The sequence below is a fragment of the Podarcis bocagei genome, assembly GCF_964188305.1.
Source record: "Podarcis bocagei genome assembly, chromosome: 18".
In the NCBI taxonomy this organism is placed as follows: Eukaryota; Metazoa; Chordata; class Lepidosauria; order Squamata; family Lacertidae; genus Podarcis; species Podarcis bocagei.
In genome coordinates, this window is record NC_138144.1 from 4712696 (window position 1) to 4738777 (window position 26082).

Sequence of the window (26082 nt, forward strand, 5' to 3'; positions counted from 1 at the left end):
ATAAAAAACGTAGTTTGTTATGTGCAAATGGCTTTAGATACCTATCGGATCCATAAATTACCATAAAGCATATATTCAATACAAAAAACAGCGGCAATATGTTGCTGATAAAGGACAGCTGGACAGATAAAGGGCCCCATTACCTTAAGTAGCTTCATCAAACCTAAATCCAGCCCTGGATACAAAGAGGAAACGATTACTACCCCTTCCTAGATTTGTCAGCGAGAATCAGCATAGCAATATATTGGAAGATATTGTAAAACAGGATTCTGGGTTTCGTATACAGTCATACCTCAAGTTACAGATGCTTCAGGTTGTCTTTTTTCGGGTTATGGACCCGCCGAAACCCGGAAGTACCGGAATGGGTTACTTCTGGGTTTTGGGGGTCACGCATGCACAGAAGTGCTAAATCGCGCTTGGCGCATGCACAGAAGCACCGAATCGCAACCCGCATGTGCGCAGACGCGCCGCTGTGGGTTGCGAAGGCACATTCCGCACAGATCAGGTTCGCAACCCGAGCACCCACTGTACAGTGGTACCTCGGGTGACATACGCTTCAGGTTACAGACTCCGCTAACCCAGAAATAGTGCTTCAGGTTAAGAACTTTGCTTCAGGATGAGAACAGAAATCATGCTCCAGTGGCGCGACAGCAGCAGGAGGCCCCATTAGCTAAAGTGGTGCTTCAGGTTAAGAACAGTCTCAGGTTAAGAATGGACCTCCGGAACGAATTAAGTACTTAACCCGAGGTAGCACTGTACCTTGGTTCTCAAATTTAATCCATTCCGGGAGTCCGTTTGACTCCTGAAACAGTTCAAAAACCAAGGTGCGGCTTCCGATTGGAGCTTCCTGCAGCCAATCGGAAGCTGCGCCGGACGTTCAGCTTCCAAAAAACGTTCGCAAACCAGAACACTCACTTCCGGGTTTGCGGATTCCGGGAGCCGATTTGTGCGGCAACTAAGGCGTTTGACTGTGCATATTAAATCGTCAAAAAGCAGCAGCAGAAGACAATATTTGCCAAAGCAGAAGTCTGGGGAGGGATTGTTCGGTTTTCTAGGGAAACAAACTCACCCATTCAGGGAGCCCACCAAACCCAGTATAGCCTTGGAACTGGGTTTGGAGAGACCGGCTGAATGGGATACAGCTGCAGGCAGCCTGCGGAACCTCAACATCCACCATGGGGCTTGCCCGTAAAAAAGGGAGTTTGCGGTGATCTCAGAGGTTTCCAGGAACCCTCTTCTTCGCGGGGGTTTGTGGGCGAGGTGTGAGTTTCGCTGGGAGCTGGGTGAGAGCCAAGGTGGACGGGTGGAGCCCTGGGCAAGAGCCAGGAGGCCGAGAGGAGGAGGAGAAGGAGCTGAAACGAGTCTATCAAAGAATCGAAAGAGTTGAATCATAGAATCATAGAATCATAGAATCATAGAGTTGGAAGAGACCACAAGGGCCATCGAGTCCAACCCCCTGCCAAGCAGGAAACACCATCAGAGCACTCCTGACATATGGTTGTCAAGCCTCTGCTTAAAGACCTCCAAAGTAGGAGACTCCACCACACTCCTTGGCAGCAAATTCCACTGTCAAACAGCTCTTACTGTCAGGAAGTTCTTCCTAATGTTTAGGTGGAATCTTCTTTCTTGTAGTTTGGATCCGTTGCTCCGTGTCCGCTTCTCTGGAGCAGCAGAAAACAACCTTTCTCCCTCCTCTACGTGACATCCTTTTATATATTGGAACATGGCTATCATATCACCCCTTAACCTCCTCTTCTCCAGGCTAAACATGCCCAGCTCCCTTAGCCGTTCCTCATAAGGCATCGTTTCCAGGCCTTTGACCATTTTGGTTGCCCTCCTCTGGACACGTTCCAGTTTGTCAGTGACCTTCTTGAATTGTGGTGCCCAGAACTGGACACAGTACTCCAGGTGAGGTCTGACCAGTTGGAAGGGACCGTGTCAAGGAGTGAGAAGTGAAGCTACAGGGGACCAGGCAGAAGTCCACACCTGCCGTGCGGAACAGCCCTCCCATCAGATGTCAAGGAGATAAAGAACTACAGTGGTACCTCGGGTTAAGAACTTAATTCGTTCCGGAGGTCTGTTCTTAAGCTGAAACTGTTCTTAACCTGAAGCACCACTTTAGCTAATGGGGCCTCCTGCTGCTGCCGCGCCGCCGGAGCACGATTTCTGTTCTCATCCTGAAACAAAGTTCTTAACCCGAGGTACTATTTCTGGGTTAGCGGAGTCTGCAACCTGAAGCATATGTAACCGGAGGTACCACTGTATACAACTTCTAGAAGACATCTGAAGGCAGCCCAGTATTAGGAAGTTGTTGTTTTTTAATTAAAGTTCTTATATCACATATGTATACATTATCATATTACATTACAGGGCATATTATAATATAATTTCCAACATGTACACAAAGTTTATATACCAAATTAATGTACCTAAAGCAAGAAAAAAGGGGGGAAAAGGCATAAAGCCATTTCAAAATAATATTTCTACCAACACTACAGACTCAATCTCGTTGCGTATTCTTTTTTTACAAATGAATGTACTCCTATTATTGTATATTTCTTTACAGTTTATCTAATACATTCCTATATCAATATGTACCCATATCAGGAAGCTTTTAACCCTTCTCAACCCCCCAATTTTGCCACACACACACCCTCTACCTGGTTCCCTGTAGCTTCACGTCTTGCGTTGAGGGAACCGCCAGAAGACCCTCGGAGCAGGACCTCAGTGTCCAGGCTGGACGATGGGAGTGGAGACGCTTCTTCAGGGATACAGGGCTGAGACAATTTAGGGCTTGGATAGGCAACCTTAGGCCCGGGGGCCAAATCCGGCCCAATCGCCTTCTAAATCCGGCCCACGGACAGTCTGGAAATCAGCGTGTTTTTACATGAGTAGAATGTGTCCTTTTATTTAAAATGCACCTCTGGGTTATTTGTGGGGCATAGGAATTTGTTCATATTTCCCCCCCCAAAAAATATAGTCCAGCCCCCCACAAGGTCTGAGGGACAGTGGACCGGCCCCCTGCTGAAAAGGTTTGCTGACCCCTGGGCTACAACACTCAGGTTGCTACATCACCAAACCAGTGCACTCTCACGGTTCTTGCAATTGCTCCTTCCTAGAGCCAGTGTGGTGTAGTGGTTAAGAGCGGTAGTCTTGTAATCTGGGGAACCGGGTTCGCGTCTCTGCTCCTCCACATGCAGCTGCTGGGTGACCTTGGGCTAGTCACATTTCTCTGAAGTCTCTCAGCCCCACTCACCTCACAGAGTGTTTGTTGTGGGGGAGGAAGGGAAAGGAGAATGTTAGCCGCTTTGAGACTCCTTCGGGTAGTGATAAAGCGGGATATCAAATCCAAACTCTTCTTCTTCTAGATATTGACGAATGTACCAGCGTCTCAGGAGTTTGCGACGGCGGCGAGTGCACCAACACGGCCGGGAGCTACGTCTGTGCCTGTCCCTGGGGCTTCATGACGAGTCCGGATGGCTCCCGTTGTGTGGGTAAGATGGAGAATCGATTGCTCAATTCGCCATTGCCGCTGTGGACTTACTGTAGTGTTTCTTTTCAAACCATAGCTGTCAAGCGTCCTTTATTTGGTGGGACAGTCCCTTATCCCAGCGCTGTGTCCCACTGCTGACCCTTATTGATGGGTGTCCCTTAAATTTCCCGGGTTTCAAAGGAAGCAGCTCCTCTCCCTCCCTCCCTGCCAGCTAGGGAGGAGGGAGGCTCCAACTGTGTTGCTTGGCCATAGGCGCCGACTCCATGGGGCCTGAGGGGGCCCGAGCCCCCTCAAAAATTCGTTTGGGGGGGCTCCGCCCCCCCAATAATTTAAGAAAATTATTAGTTATATTATGCTTTGTAAAATCACAAAATTATGTTGGTATTTTTTATTTTCCTTGTTTGACGATAGTTACCTTTTAAAATACATTCAGTAATGAGTTAAAACAAATAATTATTACGGTAGTAAGCAGGTTAACTGAAAAGAGTGGTGTGAATCATGATAGTGTATCTCAGGCGCCCCTCCAGCAGAGCGCCGCCGCCGTCCCCCGCCTCCTCCCCACCTGCTCCCTCGCCAGCCAGCCAGCCAGCCAGCCAGCCGCGCGCCCTAGTCGAAGAGCCCCAGCCGTCCCCGTCGCGCAATCGGCTGGATCTCCCTTCAGCAGGCCGTGCTCACAACTCGGCCCAGCGACCCCCCAGCAGCGGATCTCCGGCCCAGCTGAAGAATCCGGCAACAAGCCCCCTCCTCCCCAATTGCTCCACCGAAATACGCTCCAAAACCCCCCAGATAGGCCGCCGGCCGCCAAGTCTCGTGGCGCCCTGAGCGAGGGTCTCTCCCCAACACCGCCACCTCGAACTGCGTTCTCCCGGCTACCCGAGCGAACCAGCGGCAGGACCCCGGTATGGGCCCCCCCAATATTTTTTATAAGTCGGCGCCCCTGTGCTTGGCTGCCCGGCCCACCCCACTCCAGCCTCCTCTCACCAGCCTCGGCCCCGGGGAACCCCTCCCCACCGGGACTGGTGGGAGCCTCGGACCCTTCCGCCACCATCCTCCTTGCGGCTGCCGAACTGAGCGACTCTGCCTGCGGCCTCCCCTCTGCCCGTCACCGCTGCTCCCACTAGGCCATACTGCAGCTGCGCCACCGAAGGACCCGGATGAGATGGTCAGCCTGGCATGCAAGCGCTTCTCCCGTAGATTTGTAGTGGTAGACTAGCATAGATGGTCTGATCTGCGGGTTTACTTTCGGCGCTATTTCCCCCCCTTCCTGAGGGAATGTTCTGGGGTGCAGGAGAGGATATATTGTGGGATTATATCCTTATCCACCTTGTGCTAACAAGTTCCCAAAATATCAGCAGAGTTTATAGACATTCCCCTTTAAGTTCGCAACAGTAACGTGTGCACAGGTTCGCTAGAACCTCTATAATAATTACTCTGGTCATTTCCCCTTTGTTCCCTCTTAAAATACAAGACACAACACAGTCTTTATAAAAGTATAAAAGAGTTTACTCACGATCTGTTCACAATATGATCCCAGAAGGCAGACAGGCTTAAAAAGGTTACATATATTTAGAATCTATCTTGTTGCAAGATAGACCTTATCTCCTCTCTTGGCTGAGAGCCAAGAGAGCATCTTTACATGTTTCCTCATCAAAAGAAAAATGGCAGAGAGAGAGAGATGGCTGCCTGTCCTGTGCTTTTGTCATTACCTGCACAGGTGAGGCCACACCCACCTCTGGTCACATGCGGAGGAAGTCCGTCCCCAGGAAGTTTACCTGCTTGCTGGACAGACATCCCTCCCCATGTTCTAACATGTACACTCTAGGAATGTTGTCATTGACTGCTCCTGTGTTTACATCCCACACTTCCTCCCGCCCCACCTGATGGAACTGAGAGCTGCAGATGGAGCACGAGAGAAAAGATACATAACTGCAGCAGCATCTTCGTAGCTCGGACTTCGTTTTGCGCGAAAAGTGGTTGCTGCTTGTAGTTATTTAATTGCAGTGTTTCATCGGCTGGTGTCTTGAGCAGCAACCTCTGGAAACGAAGGGCTAAAAACCGGCGCTGCTCTCCCAAATGATCTGGTCCCTTTTAATTGGTTGACTAAAATCCCTTATTTTGGCTGCTGGTCCCTTATTTTCAAGGCTGCTGGTCCCTTATTTTCAAATCTGTAAGTTGACAGCTATGTTGCAAACTGGTGGTGGCTGGTCCTTTGCGAAGGAGATGAATAGCGTAGCTTTGGGCAGGAGACGAATGGCAGTAGAAGAGATACAACCGTGGATTGAGCTGGGAAATGACGCCTTCTCTGGACGGACCTACACGCGGGGGGGGGGGGGATGCTATAAATAAGTCAGAAATTAAATCGTTATAACAATAGAGAAAAAAACACTATAGAAAATCGCTTAGATTTTTTTTGCTCTCCAGCGCCATCTGGTGTTTCATGTTTATAATGCACTCCAAACGATGTTTCTTGACTAATGTGTCTGAGTCCTCACATGCCTCATTTTCCAGCCCTGATAGTGTGACTGTCTCAATGCGATGATATTGGCGCAATTTCTAGGAGTAAGGGAGGGAGAGTATGTGAACTTCCTTCCTTTCCCATCTGGAAAAGTTTCAAAATTCCTCATGGACTGAGAAAAAGAAATGTTTAGCAGCTGGTTATTTTTCCACACCTTCTGTAGATTCTGATCCGCTGCTGCGCGCTTTCTCTTTTGAAATACTCATTGATTTGATAATACTGAAACCAACCTTTCTCTAGTTTCTTCGAACCTTTTCCACTTTATCTCTGTATTTGCCTCACTTTTCCATCAGATTTAATTTCTTTTGTGCACTGGCTTCTATAGGTGATAACCATAAAGGTGTTTTCCTGTTGGCTAATTCTCGGCATCTAATCCAAACACCATATAAGCTCCTCCTTATGCCATGATTCAGAAAATCTCTATGCATTTTTACCATATCATATAGATAAGCATGCCACCCACAGAGATTCTCATTTCCTTCTAAATCCAACAGTCCTGTGATATCCATTCCTTTAACCAACTAATGCATGCGGCCTCATAATATAACATTATATCATGAAGCATCTCCTGTCCTTTATCAGCTGGAAAAGTTGCAAAATTCCTCATGGCCTGCAAAAGAAAAAAAGGGGGGGGTTAGCAGCTGAAACTTTTTCCTTCTGGAGATTCTGAATGTTTGCTGCACTCTTTCTGAGCCTCTGCTCCGCATTCTGTTATTCTAAAATCTTGGGTAACCTGTTTTGTAAGGACCATGAAACCCACCGGCTTCGAGATGCTGAAAGTCGATGGACAAAGGAGGATGTCAGGTCGATTCCATTGTTGACCCTGCTCAGAGTAGGTCCGCAACTCACTCAGGTCCATTAATTTCAGTGAGTCTACTCTGGAGTACAGTTGAATTGGTTTCAGCCCACTGGTTTATTTTAGGGTACGGCTGGGGTGTGGAGGTGACATTTTGACTTGGGTGATGATGGGGTGATCATGGAAAATTGCAGGACGTTTTGTGTATGAAGAAACTCGGAGGACTGAACAGCGCAGGTTCAATGTCCAGGCTGGTTTATCCTTGCAAGAATTGGAAGACGGAAGCTTGAGTAGTGGGTAGGGGTGACCTACATTTAGTAGCCCTAATGTGCGTGGCGCTGTGGTCTAAACCACAGAGCCTAGGGCTTAGAATCATAGAATCATAGAATCATAGAGTTGGAAGAGACCACAAGGGCCATCGAGTCCAAACCCCTGCCAAGCAGGAAACAGCAGGAAACAGCTTGCTGATCAGAAGGTCGGCAGTTCTAATCCCCGCGACGGGGTGAGCTCCCGTTGCTCAGTCCCTGCTCCTGCCAACCTAGCGGTTCGAAAGCACACCAGTGCAAGTAGATAAATAGGTACCGCTCTGGCGGTAAGGTAAACAGCGTTTCCGTGCGCTGCTCTGGTTTGCCAGAAGCGGCTTAGTCCTGCTGACCACATGACCCAAAAGCTGTACGCCGGTTCCCTCGGCCAATAAAGCGAGATGAGCACCGCAACCCCAGAGTCGGCCACGACTGGACCTAATGGTCAGGGGTCCCTTTACCCTTACCTGTACAGTGTTTTGTGTTGTGTAGGCTCCTATGATGTAAATCATGGGTTTAACCCACAGCGCCACCTGCGTCCCTTACTGTTGCTGTATGTAGACTTTATTTTATTTGTTCTTTATCTTATATTTTGGAAATGTACATCCAGGGTTCCCCCCCCCTTTACATTTTTTGGGGGGCCCCAAGCGAGTGGGGCCCTAAGCTATAGCTTGTTTAGCTTATACATAAATCCTGCACTGCAGGGTTTACAAGATGGAGGGGGAGGGGGGAGAGAGAAAGGAGTCGCTTTCTTTTTTAGGATGGCACATATGGACGCTAGCATCCTTTTGAGGCTGCCAGAAAAGACCGAGCAAATTTAATTAAAGATCCTGGTTGTTGTTTTTTAAGAAAAATAACTCGCCTCTCCCAGTGGGACCACTTGCAGTGCTGGCTGGTTCTTACCTTGGCTACGTCATGCGTTGGGGCTTCTTTTTCCCTGCCTCCCCCCACACCACCCAGAGTGAACATGTGCCGTAAATGTGCCGTCACTCGCTGAGAGGAACAATATTTTCTCTGGCCGGGGAGGCCTGCGTCCCAGTGGGTCCTCAAATTACGTCCTGCTTTCTGAAAGGTTCCTTTGTTCCACCGGACGGGATGAGAATTCCTCGCAAGGCGGAGCGCGCTGGACGTTCCCAAGGCTTCCCTTCCACCCCGTAGACGAGCGGCGATTATGTATTTATTTTTAAAACACAAACCAGCTATGAATAGTTCAAAACATCCCAGCATTGCTAGGAGTTATTCGCGACCTGCCAGACACGGCCAAAGCAGTTTCCCAACACTCGGAGCAGGAAATAACTCCATTTCAGATTTACTTTTTAAGTGTTTTTCTTTTTTCCCTTTCCTTTTTTGAATAGCTGCAGTCATTTCTCCTCTGTGCGTATTGCGGATTGGGTTGTAGCCAGCCCTGTATTTCCTCAAGAGTAGACCCACTGAAACAAATGGACCTGTTTTAGCTGCGTTTATCCATTTCAGCTGGTAAAGCTTAGTTGAACCAAACCCAATATTGGTCCTGCGCAAAGTAGGCCCTTTGAAATGACTTAACTAAGAACAATTACCGTATTTTTCGCTCTATAAGATGCACCAGACCACAAGACGCACCTAGTTTTTGGAGGAGGAAAACAAGAAAAAAAATATTCTGAATCTCAGAAGTCAGAACAGCAAGAGGGATCGCTTGCTGTTCTGGCTTCTGGGATAGCTGCGCAGCCTGCATTCGCTCCATAAGACGCACACACATTTCCCTTTACTTTTTAGGAGGGAAAGAGTGAGTCTTATAAAGCAAAAAATACGGTAATCCGTCTGAGTAGAATTCAGTTGGATACAACCCATAGTTTGTAAAATTTATCATCATCATTATTATTAATTAAATTTGTATAACGCCTGCTTCTTGGGAGAAAAGCAATGACAAACCTAGACAGCATCTTAAAAAGCAGAGACATCACCTTGCCAACGAAAATGCGCATAGTTAAAGCTATGGTTTTCCCAGTAGTGATGTATGGAAGTAAGAGCTGGACCATAAAGAAGGCTGATCGCCGAAGAATGGATGCTTTTGAATTCTGGTGCTGGAGGAGACTCTTGAGAGTCCCATGGACTGCAAGAAGAGCCAACCTCTCCATTCTGAAGGAAATCAGCCCTGAGTGCTCACTGGAAGGACGGATCCTGAAGCTGAGGCTCCAAGACTTTGGCCACCTCATGAGAAGAGAAGACTCCCTGGAAAAGACCCTGATGTTGGAAAAGATGGAGGGCACAAGGAGAAGGGGACGACAGAGGACGAGATGGTGGGACAGTGTTCTCGAAGCTACCAGCATGAGTTTGACCAAACTGCGGGAGGCAGTGGAAGACAGGAGGGCCTGGCGTGCTCTGGTCCAGGGGGTCAGGAAGAGGCGGACACGACTAAACGACTAAACAACAACAAGAAGAAGGCCCTATAACTGTGAACCCACCACCAGTAACAATAGTTCTCTGGGTGATGTACATTTCTCCAATGAAAATAGGGACGCCTTAGGAAAAGTGGGACATTCCAGGATCAAAACAGGATTGTCCCTGGAATATATGATCCCTTTCACAGAGCTACGATTCCCAGAGCAGTTTAACAATCAATCCCTCTTCGCAGGGAACTCTGGGAATTATAGTTCAGAGGGTGGGATATAGAGGCCTCCTAAGAGGTCTTGGAGGGACGCGGGTGGCGCTGTGGGTTAAACCACAGAGCCTAGGACCTGCCGATCAGAAGGTCAGCGGTTCGAATCCCCGCAATGACTGGGTGAGCTCCCATTGCTCGGTCCCTGCTCCTGCCAAGCTAGAAGTTCGAAAGCACGTCAAAGTGCAAGTAGATCAATAGGTACCGCTCCGGCGGGAAGGTAAACGGCGTTTCCGTGCGCTGCTCTGGTTCGCCAGAAGCGGCTTAGTCCTGCTGGCCACATGACCCGGAAACTGTACGCCGGCTCCCTCGGCCAATAAGCGAGATGAGCGGTGCAACCCCAGAGTCGGCCACGACTGGACCTAGCGGTCAGGGGTCCCTTTACCTAAGAGGTCTTGGAGCTCTGGACAAACAGCTCCCAGAATTCTTTGGGAGAAGTCCTGGTTGTGAATGTAGTCCACTTGCTACCCAGAAAGCCTCCTTGCCATTTCCAGATCCTCCTTTTGAAGGAGCATCGCTGGGACCAAGCTCTCAGGGGGTGGTTTGGGGGCCTTTATAGTGGGGAGAGGTCCAAAGGGTTTGGAGGTCAGCAGAAATGTGGTCCACGGCTGCTGCCCCCTTTGTGCTGACGCTTTTGCAGGCGATCTGCTCTGTGTACCTGCCGTGAAAGCAATAAGTTCAGCCAAGCGACGGGGGGCGGGGGGGGTGCCGAGAGGGAGGGAGCTACAAACTGAAAGAGCCCCCTGTTTTTTCCCAGCCGCCTCACGGCGAGGTTCGTGTCAGATCAACCGAGCCGCCGGCAGAAATGGAAGTTTGTGACCTTAATTCTGAGAGGAGAGTCAACAAGCGGCCTCAGGAATTTGCGGGAAGCATCTGAGTTTAATCAAAAGGAGATGTCAAAGTTAATGAGGACCAAGAGGCACATCGCCCCTCCCTCTCTCTTCCCCCCTGCAGACCCGGTTGCGCAAAGGCATATTTATCGCACGCAGCATAGAACATTACAGTATGGCCAGAGCGTCAGGGGCTGTCCATTTAACTGTTTCTTCCCAACGAATCTTGGCTTTGCACTCCCATCCATCAATATCTCTGTTATGTACTGAGTTGAATAGGATTCAGAATGCAGCAGTCTGATTGGTCCTAGAACAATAGGATTCAGAATGCAGCAGTCTGATTGGTCCTAGAACAATAGGATTCAGAATGCAGCAGTCTGATTGGTCCTAGAACAATAGGATCCGAATGCAGCAGTCTGATTGGTCCTAGAACAATAGGATTCAGAATGCAGCATTCTGATTGGTCCTAGAACAATAGGATTCAGAATGCAGCAGTCTGATTGGTCCTAGAACAATAGGATTCAGAATGCAGCATTCTGATTGGTCCTAGAACAATAGGATCCAGAATGCAGCAGTCTGATTGGTCCTAGAACAATAGGATTCAGAATACAGCAGTCTGATTGGTCCTAGAACAATGCAGCAGTAATGACTGGTCCGCAGGAGCCACCCAATCCAGCTCCAGGTAGAAGTGAATCCGCAACCTGATTGGCCTACAGGAGAATCCATGAATTAGCCAATCACGTGCGGCCCATTGTGTAAATATGGATATACAGCAGATATTTTGGGGAAACTTTCATTCCTCCTCACCACTATGAGCTGAATAAAGAGCATGAAATCCACTCTCGACTCCAAGTATATTTCAATCTCTTTGGCCTGCAAGTAATATTGCCAACTTATCATGACTATCTGTGCTCCTCTGCCTTTAACAGCTCCTTGACATGCAGAAATTCAGCAAGTCAAGTTTTCATGGAGCGGCTAATCGCGAAGGCCTGAACTTTGGCAGCCCCGAGTTCAAATCCTGAAAAAAACTGCTCACGGTGGAAGCCTGGGGCTTTTCAGATGTTGCTGGACTACCATTGCCATCATCCCTGTTCTGAGACGCATCCTGTTTCTCAGGAGGGGATGCCTCCTTGGGGTTTCCCAAACTTGGGTCTCTCTCCGGCTGTTTTTGGACTACAACTCCCATCATCCATAACTAGCAAGCCGGGGATGATGGGAACTGTAGTCCCCAATCAGCTGGAGATCTGAGTTTGGGAAACACTGAAACTGTACCAGGGAAGGAAATCATAGAATCATAGAGTTGGAATAGACCACAAGGGCCATCGAGTCCAACCCCCTGCCAAGCAGGAAACACCATCAGAGCACTCCTGACATATGGTTGTCAAGCCTCTGCTTAAAGACCTCCAAAGGAGGAGACTCCACCACACTCCTTGGCAGCAAATTCCACTGTCGAACAGCTCTGACTGTCAGGAAGGTCTTCCTAATGTTTAGGTGGAATATTCTTTCTTGTAGTTTGGATCCATTGCTCCGTGTCCGCTTCTCTGGAGCAGCAGAAAACAACCTTTCTCCCTCCTCTATGTGATCCCTTTGCCGATTTCCATGGCTGTGCGGATGTGTGCATACCTAAGATTGTGTGTCTGTGCGTTATTGTGTGTGTATATGCCTATGAGTCAAGGGACGCGGGTGGCGCTGTGGGTTAAACCACAGAGCCTAGGACTTGCCAATCAGAAGGTTGGCGGTTCGAATCCCCGCAACAGGGTGAGCTCCCGTTGCTCGGTCCCTGCTCCTGCCAACCTAGCAGTTTGAAAGCACGTCAAAGTGCAAGTAGATAAATAGGTACCACCCCGGCGGGAAGGTAAACGGTGTTTCCGTGCACTGCTCTGGTTCACCAGAAGCGGCTTAGTCCTGCTGGCCACATGACCCAGAAGCTGTACACCAGCTCCCTCGGCCAATAAAGCGAGATGAGCGCCGCAACCCCAGAGTCGGCCACGACTGGACCTAATGGTCAGGGGGATTTTGAGAGAGACCACCCATCCTTTGCTCGAGGTTCGGGCTTGCTCAGATATGGCGGTCTTCGCCACAGAGGGAACTTTCTGTAGAGAGGAGCATTCCAGTTCCCTGCATGTAGAAGATCTATAATAATAATAATAATAATAATAATAATAATAATAATAATAATAATAATAATATATTTATACCCCGCCCATCTGGCTGGGCTTCCCCAGCCACTCTGGGCGGCTTCCAAAAAAATATTAAAATACTGTAATACATCAAACATTAAAAGCTTCCCTAAACAGGGCTGCCTTCAGATGTCTTCTAAAAGCCTGGTAGTTGTTGTTCTCTTTGACATCTGGTGGGAGGGCGTTCCACAGGGAGGGAGCCACTACCGAGAAGGCCCTCTGCCTGGTTTCCTGTAACTTGGCTTCTTGCAGTGAGGGAACCGCCAGAAGGCCCTTGGAGCTGGACCTCAGTGTCTGGGCAGAACGATGGGGGTGGAGACGCTCCTTCAGATATACTGGACTGAGGCCATTTAGGGCTTTCAAGGTCAGCACCAACACTTTGATTTGTGCTCGGAAACGTACTGGGATCCAATCTAGCATGTCAGGGGGCTTCCTGGCACGCTGGTTGTCTAAATGCAGGGTGTTTGCTTGCCCAACTCCCCTTCCCTGCCACGGCGCCTCCCTCAAAGGGTTCCCGCTGTGCTCTGTGTTTGTGAACCAGGCCTCGGCAGGGGGGAAGGAAAGCTGGAAAGGTTCCTCGTGAAACGTCCCGGGAATGGTGGATTTCTTGAGCTCTGACTCACGGCCATCTGGGAGGTGGCTGCGAGGAAATTCCCTCGCAGCCAGAGTCCCACCCAAGGCTTCATTAGCCTTTTGACGTTTGCATCCCGGGCTGTTAATTGCGAGCTTTTCCAATGGAGGGGTTGCGAGAGCGGATGATGAAAGACGGCGTTTCCAGGGCTGGCCAAACGGTGCAATTAACAGCAAGCACTTTGCAGGGGGGGGGGGCCTCATCATCCAGCTCTCCTTTGGCGCACAGGCACCCCAGATGAATGAGTCATCCAGGGTTGTATATCCTCCTCCCCTTCCCTCAATTTCTTTGCCAGTGGGGAGTTTTGTATCTGATTTCTCGCAAGAAATCCGTTTTTCTTGCCATGCTTTCTAGGACTTTGCCGCTGGTGTCTTTGCGGGTGGGGAATGTGGATTGCGGCTTGGAATTCCCTCTTCCTGGGGAAGCTGGTTAAAAGCCAGAGCGAAATGCGCTTGGATATGCTCTTTTATCTATCTATACCTGCAAGGGAAGCGGGTGGCGCTGTGGGTTAAACCACAGAGCCTAGGGCTTGCCGATCAGAAAGTCGGCGGTTCGAATCCCCGCGACGAAGTGAGCTCCCGTTGCTCAGTCCCTGCTCCTGCCAACCTAGCAGTTTGAAAGCACGTCAAAGTGCAAGTAGATAAATAGGTACCGCTCCGGCGGGAAGGTAAACAGCATTTCCATGCGCTGCTCTGGTTCGCCAGAAGCGGCTTAGTCATGCTGGCCACATGACCCGGAAAAACTGTCTGCGGCGCAACCCCAGAGTCGTCCGCAACTGGACTTAACTGTCAGGGGTCCCTTTCTCTGATCTCATGCACAAAGCAGGCTCTGCGCATCAGTGACACCTCTCATTTCTCGTTCCAGACCAGCGAATCGGCACTTGCTTCTCGGCACTCATCAGCGGTCGGTGCGCTGGGGAGCTACCGGGGCAATACACGAAAATGCAGTGCTGCTGTGATTCCGGGAGATGCTGGGCCATTGGTCAAACTCCGGAAATGTGCCCTGTAAGGGGGTCAGGTGAGTGAGCTCTAGGGAGGTGGTTAGCAAGGCCAGTGGGCCTTGATCTGGCAACATTGGCTTGGCGGCATGACAACAATATTTTGGAAAGTGAGTGATACACTTATGAAGAAAGCTGTCTGTATACACCGTATTTTTTGTTCTATAAGACGCACTTTGATGACAGCAACCACGAAATTAAAAGATGCCTGCTTCTTGGGAGAAAAGCAATGGCAAACCTAGACAGCATCTTAAAAAGCAGAGACATCACCTTGCCAACAAAGGTCCGTATAGTTAAAGCTCTGGTTTCCCCAGTAGTGATGTATGGAAGTGAGAACTGGACCATAAAGAAGGCTGATCGCCGAAGAATGGATGCTTTTGAATTCTGGTGCTGGAGGAGACTCTTGAGAGTCCGATGGACTGCAAGAAGATCAAACCTCTCCATTCTGAAGGAAATCAGCCCTGAGTGCTCACTGGAAGGACAGATCCTGAAGCTGAGGCTCTAAGACTTTGGCCACCTCATGAGAAGAGAAGACCCCCTGGAAAAGACCCTGATGTTGGGAAAGATGGAGGGCACAAGGAGAAGGGGACGACAGAGGACGAGATGGTGGGACAGTGTTCTTGAAGCTACCAGCATGAGTTTGACCAAACTGCGGGAGGCAGTGGAAGACAGAAGTGCCTGGCGTGCTCTGGTCCAGGGGGTCACGAAGAGGCGGACATGACTAAATGACTAAACAACAACAACATGACGCACTTTTCCTCTCCTAAAAAGTAAGGGGAAATGTGTGTGCGTCTTATGGAGCAAACGCAGGCGGGAGGCTCTGCTCAGCGCTCCCTTTAAAGAGCCGCATGGAGCGTGCATGCGGCTCTTGGGCGCTTTTCCACACACACACGCTCCGCGTGCTCTTTAAAGGGAGCGCGGCTCTTAGGGGAGCCTTCTGCCTTACCCACATGAAGCCTCTTCCAGGCAGGGGGAGACTTCATCCCCCTGCCCAGAAGAAGCTGCGCGCAGCTATCCCATAAGCCAGGACAACAAGAGCCTATCCCAGAATCCAGATCCCTCTTGCTGTTCCGGCTTCTGCGATTCAGAATATTTTTTTCCCCTTGTTTTCCTCCTCCAAAAACTAGGTGCGTCTTATGGTCTGGTGCGTCTTATAGAGTGAAAAATACCATATATGCTCTGAATATTCGCCTCACTTTTTTCCCAAATTCTGCCAGTTTTCCATTTTTAATTTCTCCCCCTTTGCTGCACCCTCTCTTCTCTCTCTTATGCCACACCAATAATGCAACAAGCTCTCGTTCCGTCTGTCGCTCGAGGTTCAAATCCTGCACGCGAATTCGCCGTGCTATAGTATTCCTTTAAGGAATCCGAAAAAAGGCTTCTGTTCTTCCACAAACAATAATCATTTGGCTGCTCTGGTTTTAGCTGTTGGCGTCACCAATTACAGTCGTACCCTGGTTTTCAAACAGCTTAGTTCTCGAAGGTTTTGGCTTCCGAGCGATCGGAACCCGGAAGTGACTGTTCCGGTTTTCGGGTGTTCTTTTGGAACCCGAATGTCCGACGGGGCTTCTGATTGGCTGCAGGAGCTTCCTGCGACCAATCGGAAGCTGCACTTTGGTTCTCAAACATTTTGGAAGTCGAACGGACTTCCAGAAGGGATTCCGTTCGACTTCTGAGGTACGACTGTAGTTGCTGCCACACTTCTTTACGAAGCTCCTTTATCCTACGGGACCGCCTCTCCTGGTATGTGCCACAGAGGAACTTACAGTCTTCAAACAAAAACATCTTGGAGGTCCCAGGCCACAGAGAGGTTAGGCTGGCTTCAACCAGAGCCAGGGCTTTTTCGGCTGTGGCCCCAATCTGGTGGAACGCTCTGTCCCAAGAGACTAGGGCCCTGCGGGACTTGACATCTTTCCGTAGGGCCTGCAAGACAGAGCTGTTCCACCAGGCCTTTGGCCAGGGCACAGCCTGACTCCCTCCTTTGGCAATCTGCACAGAATTTTTGCTTAATGGTTGCCATCAATTTGAGTTGAATTAATTTTAATGAAATGATTTTGGAATGTTGCATTATTTTATTGTTGTTAGCCACCCTGAGCCCGACTTCGGCTGGGGAGGGCGGGATATAAATAAAATTTATTATTATTATTATTATCCTTCCACCTTAAGCGGGAAATGACGGTTTGCTTCTCTGCTTTGCCCTCCCCAGATGAATATCGCCGGCTGTGCATCGAAGGCCTCCCAGTGGTTCCGGGCTTCCCTGGAACATTTCCTGGGGTTCCTGGCTTCGGCCCCAACGGCGTTGGACCAGGAATTAGTGGTCCCGGTGCCTTTGGTCCAAATGGCGCAAACGGTCAAGGTGGGATCCCCGGACTGCCTGGAATGGGGCCCGGAAGTTCAAGCATCGGTAAGTGAGAAAAACGCACAACACACAAGTTTCTAGACCTCATGGTTCAGTTGGAAAGGGCTGCTTTATGCCGAGTCAGGACTCTGAGCCCAAGAGATGCTGGAGATTTAACCTGGGATTTTCCACCAGGCAAAGCAGTACAGTGGTACCTCGGTTCTCAAACATAATCCGTTCTGAAAGTCTGTTCTGAAACCAAAGCATTCCAAAACCAAGGCGCGCTTTCCCATAGAAAGTACAGTGGTGCATCGGTTTAAGAACTGTCCGGTCTAAGAACGATTCAGTTTACGAACGCTGCAAAACCGGAAGTAGTGTCCCAGTTTGCGAACTTTACCTTGGTCTAAGAACAGAATAGAACAGAGGGACACAGGTGGCGCTGTGGGTTAAACCACAGAGCCTAGGACTTGCCGGTCAGAAGGTTGCGGTTCGAATCCATGCGACAGGGTGAGCTCCCGTTGCTCGGTCCCAGCTCCTGCCAACCTAGCAGTTCGAAAGCACGTCAAAGTGCAAGTAGATAAATAGGTACCACTCCGGCGGGAAGGTAAACGGCGTTTCCGTGCGCTGCTCTGGTTCGCCAGAAACGGCTTAGTCCTGCTGGCCACATGACCCGGAAGCTGTACGCCGGCTCCCTTGGCCAATAGGGAGATGAGCGCCGCAACCCCAGAGTCGGCCACGACTGGACCTAATGGTCAGGGGTCCCTTTACCTTTAAGAACAGAATCCGAACGGTGAAAGGGCACTGGTGGCAGGAGGCCTCATGAGGGGAAGCATACCTTGGTTTAAGAATGGTTTCGGTTTAAGAACGGACTTCCAGAACGGATTTAGTTCGTAAACCGAGGTACCGCTGTAATGCAAAATGGATTAATCCGTTCCAGACTTTTAAAAACAACCCCTAAGACAGCAATTTAACATGAATTTTACTATCTAAATGAGACCATTGAAAATGAAAGCAATAAACAATGTAAAGCAGCCACACAATCAATAAATCAGCAGCTGAACTGGGTTCCCCACAGTCACAAAAACAAAACAAAAAAGAGCCACTAAAACAAAAACAATAAATGGCAAAAACAGACCTCAGCGGAAGTGTGGCACTCAAATTGGAAGCGTAACACTCGAATCAGGAGTGTAACACTCAAAGCGGAGCACGTTCAACTTCCGAAAAAGTTCGCAAACTGCCACACCCACTTCCGGGTTTGCAGTGTTTGGGTTCCAAGTTGTTTGAGTACCAAGGCATTTGAGAACCAAGGCAGCACTGTTTAAATGAGCTGCCGTCTGCTAAAGTAAGAGTTGAACGCCTACTGTTCTGTTATAGTAATAGTAATAGTTTATTATTTATACCCCGCTCATCTGGCTGGGTTTCCCCAGCCACTCTGGGCAGCTCCCAACAGAATATTAAAATACAATAACCTATTAAACATTTAAAGCTTCCCTAATCAAGGCTGCCTTCAGATGTCTTCTAAAAGTCTGGTAGTTGTTGTTCTCTTTGACATCTGGTGGGAGGGCGTTCCATAGGGTGGGCGCCACCACTGAGAAGGCCCTCTGCCTGGTTCTCTGTAACCTCACTTCTCGCAGGGAGGGAACCGCCAGAAGGCCCTCGGAGCTGGACCTCAGTGTCTGGGCTGAACGATGGAGGTGGAGACGCTCCTTCAGGTCTACTGGTCCGAGGCCGCTTAGGGCTTTAAAGTTCAGTACCAACACTTTGAATTGTGCTGGGAAACGTACTGGGAGCCAGTGTAGTTCTTTCAGGACCTGTGTTATGTGGTCTCGGCGGCCGCTCCCAGTCACCAGTCTAGCTGCCGCATTCTGGATTAGTTGTAGTTTCCAGATCACCTTCAAAGGTAGCCCCATGTAGAGCGCATTGCAGCAGTCCAAGAATGGACCTGCGCCTCCATGGACAGCTGTTGAGCAAAAGATCCCTGCGTTGGAGGGGGTCAGATTAAATGACCCTCAGGTGTCCCCCCCAACTCTTCCCCACTCACAGCAGCAGCAGTAACCACCCCTGGTGTTTTTGCAGGAACAGCCACCCTCAACCAGACCATCGACATCTGCAAGCATTTCACCAACCTCTGCTTGAACGGGCGCTGCATTCCCACCCCATCCAGCTACCGCTGCGAATGCAACATGGGCTACAAGCAGGACATGCGGGGAGAATGCATTGGTGAGTTGGGGGGTCCCGGGACCACAGCTGCATGCATGCGCAGCCTTGGCTGACGGAGCAAAGCTCATGCTAAGAGAATTCTTGCCGCAGCTGTTGCCATAGCTGTCAACCATCCCTTATTTGGCAGGGAAGTCCCTTATCCCAGCACTGTGTCCCGCTGCTGTCCCTTATTGATGATGTCCCTTAAATTTCCTGGGTTTCACAGGAAGCAGCTCCTCTCCCTCCCTCCCTGCCGGCCAGGGAGGAGGGAGGCTCCAGCTGTGTTGCTTGGCTGCGTCGCTCACCCAATAAGGAGTCTAAGAACGACTGGGGGGTGGAGCTTGCATGCCTTGTGCCAATCAAATCGGCCGCATTGCCTGGGGACTCGCCTTTGCTCAGCGCTTCCCAGCGGAGAGGTGACGGTGGTTTTCCTTGCTGCATCCCCTTTGCCGGGTTGCTGCGCTGTGGGAACCACCGCTTGAGGCTTCGTTTGGCTGCTGGTTCACTAAAATCCCTTATTTTGGCTGCTGATCCCTTATTTTCGAGGCTGCTGGTCCCTTATTTTCAAATCTGTAAGTTGACAGCTATGATTGTTGCATACATGAAAGGTCTTTTATCTTTCCTTGGTATCTCTCTCCACCTTTCCTTGCCAAGACATGGACGAGTGTTTGAGTAGCCCCTGCCTCCACGGCGATTGTGTGAACACGCCCGGCTCGTACCACTGCAAGTGCCACGAGGGATTTCAGAGCACCCCTACCAAGCAAGCTTGCATTGGTAAGTTCGGGGAGAAGCTGAGTGCCATCTTGGGGAACCGGTGCAAAAAAATCCCCCTTTCGGATTGGTGGTTATTGTTATAATAAGAAAAACGGCTCCTTTATCCCTTATGGGTAGCCAAGAGCCTGTATAGAGTCCTTAAGTAGGTTTTCTATCGGTAGGAGAAATTAAGAGAGGCCTTTCAGAATTGCGTTCGACCGAGCGACTCCTCCGGTTGAGTCGCCTCCGACATGATTAACGACCTGAGCCTTTGATAAGACTCCAAGCACATTCCCCATTCCGCAGAGTATCCAGTGTTAGGATATTTCCGTTCCACCTTAAAAGGGAGCAGGATGTTTGTGTCACAGCCTGCGTATTTCCTGTTCACAGGATGTTTATGTTTGCTATTGCTTTCGTTTCTCTCTCTGTCGAAGACATTGACGCAGAACAGTCATGTCTTTCTTTGTTCTGATCAACGCTGAATAAAAGCTTGTAAATAATGCTCTCCTGGGTGTGACTTTTGCTGTGCATTATCTGCTGATAAGAGTGTGCATGAGCCCTGGAATGTGGCAAGGTATTTCCAGGAAACTCGTGTCGCTAATAGCTCATACTGCGTGACTACGGGAGGTCGATGGATCGTCCGGCAGCTGGCTTGGGGGCCATGATGGACTTTATCTCCCTGGCAGTATCCCAACATCCAGCACAGGGAAGAGACGAGAAGTTTGAGCTACATGGCTAAAGAGCGTTTTATTCCTAACTACGCAGACAGAAAAGAAACATACATGCTCTCTCTGTGAGAGCAGAGAGCAACCGAACAACAAAGTAACATCACATCCGTCTCCTATCTTCTGTGAGACTTCCAACAGCCTGGAATCTCTGGAATGTAAACAGAGTTTTGCGACTCAAAAGCACTGCACAGTGGCAACACACAGAAACCAACATCCTCCCCCTTTCTGTGAATACCACTGGGCAGTGTGTCATGTACAATCTCAGTACAAGCCCAGTTTCTATACATAGGTACAGGGTTGATCCTTCGGAACAACCTTGGACAATAAATCAGCAGGCCCACCAGAGAATATTGAGAAGCAAAGCAGCTAGTAAGCCTGATCTTTATTCAAGGAGCTGTTGCAACAGGGTCCCCCACTCATCGCACGCAGGAGAGAGGAGAACCCTGAACAATGGTGTGCAAGCCCTTATATAGACTTTTGAAATTGCCTGCCCTGTAGCTGAAGACACGCCCCCCCCCCCAAATGAGCATAATGGTCACAAATCCAGTACTTTATGGATTGGCGCAGTCCATAAAAATCCAGTTACAGGCAGGTAGCTGTGTTGGTCTGCCGTAGTCGAAACAAAATAAATTAAATTAAATTAAAAAATTCCTTCCAGTAGCACCTTAGGGACCAACTAAGTTAGTTATTGGTATGAGCTTTGGTGTGAATGCACCCTTCTTCAGTTGCAGCACTTACAACTTTAACATTATGGGATAAAGTGGTACCTCAGCTTACATACGCTTCAGGTTACAGACTCCGCTAACCCAGAAATAGTACCTCGGGTTAAGAACTTTGCTTCAGGATGAGAACAGAAATCGTGCTCCGGCAGCGTGGCAGCAGCAGGAGGCCCCATTAGCTAAAGTGGTGCTTCAGGCTAAGAACAGTTTCAGGTTAAGAACGGACCTCCGGAACGAATTAAGTACTTAACCCGAGGTACCACTGTATAGAACACCACACCAGAACAAAGTGAGGAGAAGAGAAAGTAAGACCCAGATTCCTTCTGGCCTATTATAGTCAGTATGTCCTTGACAGACAGATAGGAGAACCCGTTTAAACCAGCTGTACGCAACTTCCCGGAAGGAATAACCCAAACAACAGAAACCTCTGGCCTGTTTCTTTCACGTAGAAAGAAACCTTCCAGAACCCTCTTGAATTAATCAGAACAGGAGAGATCCCTACACATCAGATCAATACTTTCTGTACTAAGAAATGCAATCGGACAGTTCTGACTTAACGCCTTTTTGGTTCCCCGCTAGACATCGACGAGTGCATCATGAACGGACTGATGTGCCGGAACGGGCGTTGTGTCAATACCGACGGCAGCTTCCAGTGCATCTGCAACGCCGGCTTTGAAATCACTCCAGACGGGAAGAACTGTGCTGGTAAGGATTAGGCCCTTTTTGTCATGGGGTGGGGGTGAGGGGTGGGGCATGCAAGGCCCTCTGTCTGGTTCCGTCAGGGCAAAGGGAGCCCAGAGAGGAGGAGGAGGAGGAGGAGGAAGGGTGAGGGAAGAACAAGATGGAGTAGAGAGCCAAAATGGATGGGTCTGTAGGGGCGGGGGAGCAATCAGTTGAAGCCTCTGGGAAGACCTAGCGGGGGAGGAAAAGGTGAGGGGGAGAAGGGAAAAGGAAGGAAGGAAGGAAGGAAGGAAGGAAGGAAGGAAGGAGAGAAAGAAAGAGAGAAGGAAGGAGGGAGGGAGGGAGGGAGGGAGGGAGGGAGGGAAGGAAGGAAGGAAGGAAGGAAGGAAGGAAGGAAGGAAGGAAGGAAGGAAGGGGGAAATACAGAAAGAGGAAGGAAGGAAGGAAGGAAGGAAGGAAGGAAGGAAAGAAGGAAGGGGAAAATGAAGAAGGAAGGGAGGGAGGGAGGGAGGGAGAAAGAAAGAGGAAGGAAGGGAGGGAGGAAGGAAGGAAGGAAGGAAGGAAGGAAGGAAGGAAGGAAGGAAGGAAGGAAGGGAGGGAGGGAGGGAGGGAGGGAGGGGAAATACAGAAAGAAGAAGGGAGGGAGGGAGGAAAGAAGGAAGGGGAAAATAAAGAAGGAAGGAAGGAAGGAAGGAAGGAAGGAAGGAAGGAAGGAAGGAAGGAAGGAAGGAAGGAAGGAAGGGCAAGTGGGGGAGAAAGAGAGCCCCCTTTTGGCTCTCGCCTTTCCCATCACTATTTTCATCTGCCTGTGCTACAAAGGAACCTAGACAGCTACTGTTGACTGTCAGGCCATTGGTCCATCTATCTCAGTCTACACTGACTGGCAGCTGCCCTCCAGAGATTCAGGGGGGAGCATCTCCCAACTCGTGGGGCAGACGCTCCACCGCTGAGCTATGGCCCTTCCCCAGATAAGCTCCCGGGAGATTTTTCTCAGCTGGAGAAAGAAAGGGGGAAAATGGTTCCCTGCTCCAGTTTCCGCAAATCCTCTGGTCCCCCCACCTTGGGAAGGGGCTTCCCCGAGCCAGTGATGCCAGGGGAGGCCGTGGCGGGTAGGGGGAGAAATCCCCATGGTAAATTGCTCCCTCCCTTCCTCCCGCAGATCACGACGAATGCGCCACCACCAACATGTGCCTCAATGGGATGTGCATCAACGAAGACGGGAGCTTCAAGTGTATCTGCAAGCTGGGTTTCATCCTGGCTCCCAATGGGCGATATTGTGTCGGTGGGTAGACTGCGGAAAAACTTTACCAGGGATTGCGAGCGGGGGAAGTTTGTTTGTTTGTTTGTTTTAAAAAAAGATATTTATTAGAGTTTCTAATTTTTTACAAACAAAAGAAAAAAACAAACATAAAAATATTAAAAACACTTAAATTTCACAACTTATTTTCTTGTAACTTATTTCCCCGACCTCCTCATACCTCCCCTTCTTGTATACCCAGTTTAAGTTGTTTGTACAGCAAATCCTTATCTCAACATCTTAAATTATCGTAGCTTTAAATTCTTGCTTACAGAAAGAGAGTCGTTTTATCATAGTTACAGCTTGAAACCACTTAATGTCAACCCAGCATCATTCAACATTCCTTAATTTTACAATATTTTTGTAAATAGTCCTTAAATTTTCTCCAGTCTTCTTCTGCCGACTCTTCTACCTGGTCCCGGATTCTGCCAGTCATTTCTGCAAGTCCCATACAATCAATCAGCTTCATCTGCCAGCGAGCGGGGGAAGTTTGCATTTCCAAAAACATGAGCAAAGTCTTTGCCCTCCGCTTGCAACAACCCCGGTCAGGTGTTCTCCCGATGGTTTTTCGGTTTGTTAAATCTGCACACGGCTTTATTGCGGTCCGTAGACCCACAATACACAGTGCGGCATAGTATACCGTATTTTTCGCTCTATAGGATGCACCTGACCATAGGACGCACCTTGTGTTAAGGGGGAGAACAAGGAAAAAATAATTCTCCCCCTCTCTGCTCAGCGCCCCTTCAGCGAAGCGGCAGGAGAAACGGAGCCCCTTCCATTTCTCCTCCTGCTTTGCTGAAGGGGCGCTGCGCAGAGAGGGAAAACTGTGCAGCACTTCTCCAGCGAAGCTAAGCCTGGAAAGCAGGAGGGATCGGTGCGCACTGACCCCTCTCGCTCTCCAGGCGTCAGCGAAAGCAGCGTGAAGCCTCCGAAGCACGGAGGGAGCGCTCCCTCTGCGCTTTGGAGGCTTCACGTTGCTATCACTGAAGCCAAGGAGCCGGCATTCGCTCCATAAGACGCACACACATTTCCCCTTAATTTTGGGAGGGGGGAAAAGTGCATCTTATAGAGCGAAAAATACGGTATATATCAACATTAAAGTTATTAGTCACCAGAGGAGCTTTAGCCTGGACTAGGGCTGACAAACGTCCAGGATTTCCCAGACATAGCCAGGATTTGCCTGCCAAAAATGGCACATGGCAGCTAATAATAAAAATAATTTACTATTTCTACCCCGCCCTGGGATGCGGGTGGCGCTGTGGGTTAAACCATAGAGCCTAGGACTTGCTGATCAGAAGGTCGGCGGTTCAAATGCCTTGAAGGGGTGAGCTCCCGTTGCTCGGTCCCTGCTCCTGCCCACCTAGCAGTTTGAAAGCACGTCAAAGTGCAAGTAGATAAATAGGCACCACTCTGGCGGGAAGGTAAACGGTGTTTCCGTGCGCTGCTCTGGTTCGCCAGAAGCGGCTTAGTCATGCTGGCCACATGACCCGGAAGCTGTATGCCGGCTCCTTCGGCCAATAAAGCGAGATGAGCGCCGCAACCCCAGAGTCGGCCACGACTGGACATAATGGTCAGGGGTCCCTTTATCTTTCCCTGGCAGACATCGACGAGTGTGAGACCCCTGGAATCTGCATGAACGGCTGGTGCATCAACACGGAGGGCTCCTTCCGCTGCGAGTGCCTGGGGGGCCTGGCCATCGGCGTGGATGGGCGGGTCTGCGTCGACACCCATGTCCGCAGCACCTGCTACGGCGGCATCAAGAAGGGCACCTGCGCCAGGCCTTTCCCCGGTGCCGTCACCAAGTCCGAGTGCTGCTGTGCCAACCCGGACCACGGGTTCGGGGAGCCTTGCCAGCCTTGCCCGGCCAAGAACTCAGGTGAGTTGGAGAAAAGCAATTTGTACGTGCCTATAAGGATTCTGGGAATCCGGTTCCTCCTTGCCCCCATGGCAGTAGATAAGAAGTCCAACGAAAGGAAGAAGAAGAGTTTGGATTCTATATTCCGCTTTATCACTACCCTAAGGTGTCTCAAGATGGGACGTGGGTGGCGCTGTGGGTTAAACCACAGAGCCTAGGGCTTGCTGATCAGAAGGTTGGCGGTTCGAATCCCCGCGATGGGGTGAGCTCCCGTTGCTCGGTCCCTGCTCCTGTCAACCCAGCAGTTCGAAAGCACACCAGTGCAAGTAGATAAATAGGTACCACTCCAGCGGGAAGATAAATGGTGTTTCCGTGCGCTGCTCTGGTTCGCCAGAAGCGGCTTAATCATGCTGGCCACATGACTCGGAAGCTGTACGCCGGAAGCTGTACACCGGCTCCCTCGGCCAATAGGGAGATGAGCGCCAAAACCCCAGAGTGGTCTACGACTGGACCTAATGGTCAGGGGTCCCTTTACCTTTACCTTTAAGAACAGAGTCCGAACGGTGAAAGGGCACTGGTGGCAGGAGGCCTCATGAGGAAAAGCATACCTCGGTTTAAGAATGGTTTCGGTTTAAGCACGTCAAAGTGCAAGTAGATAAATAGGTACCGCTCTGGCGGGAAGGTAAATGGCATTTCCGTGCCCTGCTCTGGTTCACCATAAGCGGCTTAGTCATGCTGGCCACATGACCTGGAAGCTGTAGGTCGGCTCCCATGGCCGATAAAGCGAGATGAGCGCCGCAACCCCAGAGTGGGTCACGACTGGACCTAATGGTTAGGGGTTCCTTTACCTTTAAGGAGTCTCAAAGCGGCTAACAATCTCCTTTCCCTTCCTCCCCCACAACAAACACTCTGTGAGGTGAGAGGGGCTGGGAGACTTCAGACTAGCCCAAGGTCACCCAGCAGCTGCATGTGGAGGAGCGGGGAATCAAACCCGGTTCACCAGATTACGAGTCCATCGCTCTTAACCACTACACCGCGCTGGCTCATTTCTAACTGGAATGTCTTACCACATTCCAGCGCCACAGACCACAGCACCACCCGCGTCCCACAAGGCCAGTAAGGACAATAAGGTC

At 49.9% G+C, this 26082-nt stretch overlaps 1 protein-coding gene across 3 annotated transcripts in view; it reads left to right on the forward strand.

The window, feature by feature from the left end:
- Positions 1–26082, forward strand: part of FBN3 (fibrillin 3) — a 163610-nt gene that overhangs the window by 59451 nt on the left and 78077 nt on the right. For all 3 annotated transcript variants that reach the window (XM_081177548.1, XM_081177550.1, XM_081177549.1), the window contains 8 exons: positions 3369–3494; positions 14247–14399; positions 16586–16783; positions 18794–18937; positions 19571–19690; positions 21696–21821; positions 22957–23079; positions 24695–24970. In XM_081177548.1, the coding sequence (XP_081033674.1) occupies positions 3369–3494; positions 14247–14399; positions 16586–16783; positions 18794–18937; positions 19571–19690; positions 21696–21821; positions 22957–23079; positions 24695–24970 (1266 nt within the window). The remainder of the gene's footprint in view (positions 1–3368; positions 3495–14246; positions 14400–16585; positions 16784–18793; positions 18938–19570; positions 19691–21695; positions 21822–22956; positions 23080–24694; positions 24971–26082) is intronic.